The 5,444-nt window shown below is 43.4% G+C and overlaps 1 protein-coding gene across 1 annotated transcript; it reads left to right on the top strand.

The window, feature by feature from the left end:
• Positions 1 to 218: 218 nt before the first annotated feature.
• LOC148825855 (uncharacterized) lies at positions 219 to 4,934 on the top strand. Its single transcript, XM_088926255.1, has 2 exons — positions 219 to 606; positions 2,846 to 4,934. The coding sequence occupies exons 1-2, from the start codon at positions 219 to 221 to the stop codon at positions 4,921 to 4,923; spliced, it is 2,466 nt and encodes an 821-aa protein (XP_088782381.1). The 3' UTR covers positions 4,924 to 4,934.
• The last annotated feature ends 510 nt before the right edge of the window (positions 4,935 to 5,444 follow it).

The following is a 5,444-nucleotide window of genomic DNA, read 5'->3' as shown; positions in this document are numbered from 1 at the left end:
TATTTCACCCACGTGTGGGTGAGTGAATCGTTTTCTTTAAAGAAAGTTGTTGTTTTTTAAATAACTTCAGGTTCTGAATACGCAACGTCTCGTCGGCTGTGTTTATGCTTGAACAGAGCACAGCCCTGACAACAGAGTCTGTGAAGAATAAAAATAAAGAAGCTGTTCTGTTTAAACTTCGGAAGTCAGCCTTTGTTTCTGACCGACTCTGAAGAAGGATGGCGGAGTGCTTGTTAAATCTGCAAACCCAGCTTGACTCTTTCATGCAGGTTTTGCTCAAATCGATCGTGTATGAAGTGTCAGAAGTTTTTGGAAACAGAATTTCTGACTCTGAGAACGAGTTTCAAGACAAACTCCGCAGCGTCTCCCAGATCCTGGTGAGACGGGCCGTGATTAAAATCACACAGTGTGTGGAGGACAGTGTCGGGAGTGAAATGGCGCAGCTGAAGAAGGAAAACGAGAGCCTGAAGTGGAGATTGCAGTTGTGGGAGAAGGAGACGGGAGCAGGAGGAGATCAGGGACAGACAGATCGTGTTGGACACACGCTTCCCTGTGAAGTCACTGCAGAAATAAAAGAAGAAATGGACACTGAACTGCAGCTCTCAGGTCAGTGTGGTGACTTGTATGAAGTCAGTATGTGTGTTTAAAACCAGTGTCTATAACTTCCTCACTGGTGAGATTTTTTAAATAACAAACTTTATTTTGAAGAAAACATCTCGCAAGAGTAAACATTCTCGTTATCTAACAAACTATCAAACTGTCATCAAATAAACTTTCCTCACTGGTGAGAATCTAGTGGAGAGATGCAGAGTGAAGGGGGAAAGACTTGTGTGATGTAGCAACGGGATTCTTTACTGGAAACTGAACTGTTTTGTCCGTTTACGGTGCTGAAAACACCTCGTTCACATTCAACAATTGTTCCACTGAATCAATTTGTAATCCAACGTCATTATGAAACAACATTTATAAATATTGTATTTACGTTGTATTGGTCTAGATTTTATATGTATACTAATGATTGTGTATATAAAAATTATTTCAATTGGTTTAAGTATTACCGTCCTCCACGGTCTGTGTCTGTATTAACTCATCTAGAATATTAATCCAGTGTGTCTGTATTAACCTCTCTCTCTAGGTGAATTGTTTATGTACTGTACTGTGCAGTAAGTGTGTGTGAATCAACCCCTCTCTCTCTCTCAGTGCAGTGTTAATATACCGGAGTGTCCAGTCAGTGTGTCTTTATTAGCCCCTCTCTCAGTACAGTGTTAATGTACTGTAGTTTCAGTCAGCATGTCTCTATTAACACCTCTCTCTCAGTGCAGTTATAATGTACTGTTATGCCCAATCACTGTCTGTATTTACCCCTCTGTCTCAGTGTAGTGTTAATGTACTGTAGTGTGCAGCCAATTTGTCTGTTAACCCACCTCTCTCTCTCAGTGCATTGTTAATGTGCTGTAGTGTCCAGTCAGTGTCTGTATTAACCCCTCTCTCTCAGTATAGTGTTAATGCTCTGTAGTGTCCAGTCAGTCTGTATTCATCCCTCTCTCTCAGTGCAGTGTTAATGTACTGTAGTGTCCAGTCAATCTGTCTGTATTAACCCCTCTCTCTCTCAGTGCACTGTTAATGTAAATGTAATGTGATTGTGATATTATTATAGTAGACTTACTTTTTACATGGTAGTTAGGTTTCTGACAAAGCTAAATCAGAACACCCCCTTATACCCACTTATTCCGCTATGTTTAAACAACCCAGATTGATCGTCAGTGTACTAGTACGCGTGTGTGTAGTTTAAAGCTTTTTAGATCACATGGCCTCAGCTATCACTACTATGCTGATGATACTCAAATATACATCCATACCAAACCTGACGCTGATGTGTCTGTCTCTATTCTATTTAGTTGCATCTCCCATATAAAATCTTGGATGACTCAAAATGTCCTTCATCTTAACTGTGACAAGACTGAAGTCATGCTTATTGGCACCACCCATCAACTTTGTAAAACCAATGCTGTAACTCTGTCTGTAGATTGTCTTATACTTGAGCTTCAGTCTATATTGAAAAACTTTGGGATGATATTTGACATTTGACCCATATGTGCAGCATGTTGTCAAAACATCTTTCATTCACTTCAAAAATATTGCTCCACTACGCCCTATGTTATCACTAACTGTGGCTGAAAAGAGTTGTCTAATCTTGAATCGACTACTGTAACGCTCTACTCTCTGGGGACTCTAAATCCACTTTGAACAAACTTCAGTATGTCCAAAATTCGGCAGCCAGAATCCTGACAAGGTCTAGTGCAAGTGTTCACATTACTCCTATCCTGGAGTCCTTACACTGGCTTCCTGTCAAGTTGCATGTCGACTTAACAATCCTCCTGCTCACCTATAAGGCTCTCCATGGCTTGGCACCTCAGTACCTCTCTGGGTTATCACCCTACTCCCCACCTCACAACCTTCGCTCTTCTAATTGTGTTCTCCTATCTGTCCCCAAGTCCGTCTACAATCAATGGGTGACATGGCCTTCTCCTGTTTTGCCCCAAGCTCTGGAACTCTCTCCCCAAGGATATCAGAGAGTCACCTTCTCTAAACTCCTTCAAATCCAGACTCAAAACCTTCTTCTTTAGAAGACCCTTCATTGAACTGTTCTTTACCACTCTGCTCCTACTGTATTTAGTACCACCATCTACTGTCTCCTCTAACTGTGTGTTCTCATCATGCTTATTTTGTGTATTTTTTGTTGTTGGCATTCTGTAAAATGCTTTGAGAAGCCACCTTTAAAGGCGCTATATAAAATAAAGTTTTTTATTATTATAATTAAGATTTTGTCTTGTTCTGTTTACAGGCTCAGAGGCCAGTGCTCTCTCTGAGGCTGGGGAAAGGGCTCCTCTTGAACAGAAGCACAGTGAGGAGGAGTGGGGCTCCAGTCTGATGCAGGAGACAGAGCTCACTGCTCCAGAAGGGAAAAAGACTCTCAGTGAGCAACACACAGAGAGCAGACAGATTGTTGAGGTTCTGGACTCTGTGCCCATGATGAAGATGGAGTCTGAGAGTGAGACACCTGGGCTCTTAGTATGTGATGATTTTACAGAGAAGATGAATAATCTGGACTCAAACAATATTACACAAGGTTATAATGAACTGGGCTGTGTCTCTGTACAAGAGCACAGTGAAGAACTGGATGTCTTTAATCTTACAGAGCAGGACATGGAGCCCCAGTTGATTGAATGTGCAGAGCAGCAGACTGATGTACCTGGTGAAGAGAACTGTACTGAGTCACAGCACATAGAGAAGAGTCAGTACAGGGAGGAGCAACAGCAGCTCCTACAGGGTTGGATAATTAGGCCTTGTTCTGTTCAAGTGGAGAGACTGTCATTGCACAGTCTCAAACAATCATGTAATCCCTTAGCATCCGATGACTTTACACACAGGTTTAATAATCTGGTTACTGAGAAAATTGTTGAAAGTTTTAATGAACTGGAGAGTGTGTCTTTTCTTAGGCAAAGAGAGGAACAACTGAATGAACTGGGCGGTTTTAGTCTCAGAGAGCTGGAGAAGGAGCCCCAGATGATTCACACTGCTGAGCAGAACACTGAGGGACATAATGAAGAAAACAAATCTCACTTTCATCACACAGAGCAAGACCATTCCATGGAGCATTTGCAGAATAAGAGACCACAGGATGATCAGGAGATGAGGAAGAATCACTCAAGGCCTTGCTCAGATGGAGTGGACAAAGTGCCATTATGGCACAGGGAGGAGCAGCGTTTCTGTCAGTCTAGCATTTCAAAACCCTATCAGCACCTTCACACAGGAGAGAGACCTTTCAGCTGTAGTCAGTGTGGGAGGAGTTTTAGTCAGTCACATGACTTAAAAAGGCATCAGCGCATTCACACAGGAGAGAGACCATTCAGCTGCAGTCAGTGTGGGAAGAGTTTTAGTCGGTCAAGTAACTTAAAAACCCACCAGCGCATTCACACAGGAGAGAGACTGTTCAGCTGCAGTCAGTGTGGGAAGAGTTTTAGTCAGTCAAGTAGCTTAATTATCCACCAGCGCAGTCACACAGGAGAGAGACCATTCAGCTGCAGTCAGTGTGGGAAGAGTTTTAGTCGGAAAAACCACTTACATTCACACCAGTGCATTGACACAGGAGAGAGACCTTTCAGCTGCAGTCAGTGTGGGAAGAGTTTTAGTCAGTCACATGACTTAAAAAGGCACCAGCACATTCACACAGGAGAGAGACTATTCAGCTGCAGTCAGTGTGGGAAGAGTTTTAGTCGGTCAAGTAACTTAAAAACCCACCAGCGCATTCACACAGGAGAGAGACCATTCAGCTGCAGTCAGTGTTGGAAGAGTTTTAGTCGGTCAAGAAACTTAATAGCTCACCAGCGCATTCACACAGGAGAGAGACCATTCAGCTGCAGTCAGTGTGGGAAGAGTTTTAGTCAAATAAGCCACTTACAATCACACCAGCGCATTCACACAGGGGAGAGACCATTCAGCTGCAGTCAGTGTGGGAAGAGTTTTAGTCATTTACAACTTTTAAAACGACATCAGCACATTCACACAGGAAAGAGACCATTCAGCTGCAGTCAATGTGGGAAGAGTTTTAGTCAGTCAAGTAGCTTAATAGTCCACCAGCGCATTCACACAGGAGAGAGACTGTTCAGCTGCAGTCAGTGTGGGAAGAGTTTTAGTCAGAAAAACCACTTACATTCACACCAGCGCATTCACACTGGAGAGAGACTTTTCAGCTGTAGTCAGTGTGGGAAGAGTTTTAGTCACTTGCACCTCTTAAAACGACATCAGCGCATTCACACAGGAGAGAGACCATTCAGCTGCAGTCAGTGTGGGAAGAGTTTTAGTCAGTCAAGTGACTTAAAAACCCACCAGCGCACTCACACAGGAGAGAGACCGTTGTAGCAACAAGGTTTTTAAAATACAAGAATTAAGTTTGCTGCTCCCTTGCCAGTCCCTCTCTCCTTCACCTCAGTGGTGCTTGATACAGCATGAGTCCATTCAATTTGGTTCACAATTAAGATGTTTCTCTAGCCGATAGAGTGTCCTGCTAAGGAACAGCTCCCAAAAGCTGGTACACATCAACCACCTTAACAAATGTCATTTCTAGTGCCTAAAAGTCTGAGATTCCAAGGGAAAATGTCATTTAAAGTTGGTTTATGACCCTAAGGTCAGAGTGCATTATTACTCATCATCAGCCAATCAGGAACTGGTAGGGCAGGTTAACCCCACGTGGGTCTCTGATCCCCATGAAACTTTCAACCAATGAGCGACCTGCAGTTCCTCCAGGTAAAATCAGGCAACAAAGAGCCCCTGGGCCGGCTGGACACTTCTCGAGCACAGTTCCCATGAGCAGGACATTCTCGCTGCGCGCCTGCTGGACTTTCAGCCTCGGAGCACCTCCTGAACATCATCCAACTCGGTCC

This window comes from Atractosteus spatula, chromosome 10 (assembly GCF_055471065.1).
Source record: "Atractosteus spatula isolate fAtrSpa1 chromosome 10, fAtrSpa1.hap1, whole genome shotgun sequence".
NCBI classification, from domain to species: domain Eukaryota; kingdom Metazoa; phylum Chordata; class Actinopteri; order Semionotiformes; family Lepisosteidae; genus Atractosteus; species Atractosteus spatula.
Note: the sequence above shows the minus strand (reverse complement) of the source record. Positions and strands in the feature narration are given on the sequence as shown.

Coding starts and splice junctions, on each gene's coding strand:
- LOC148825855 (XM_088926255.1), top strand. CDS start 219: ATGGCGGAGTGCTTGTTAAATCTGCAAACCCAGCTTGACTCTTTCATG. Junction 607..2,845: donor CACTGAACTGCAGCTCTCAG/GTCAGTGTGGTG, acceptor TTCTGTTTACAG/GCTCAGAGGCCAGTGCTCTC.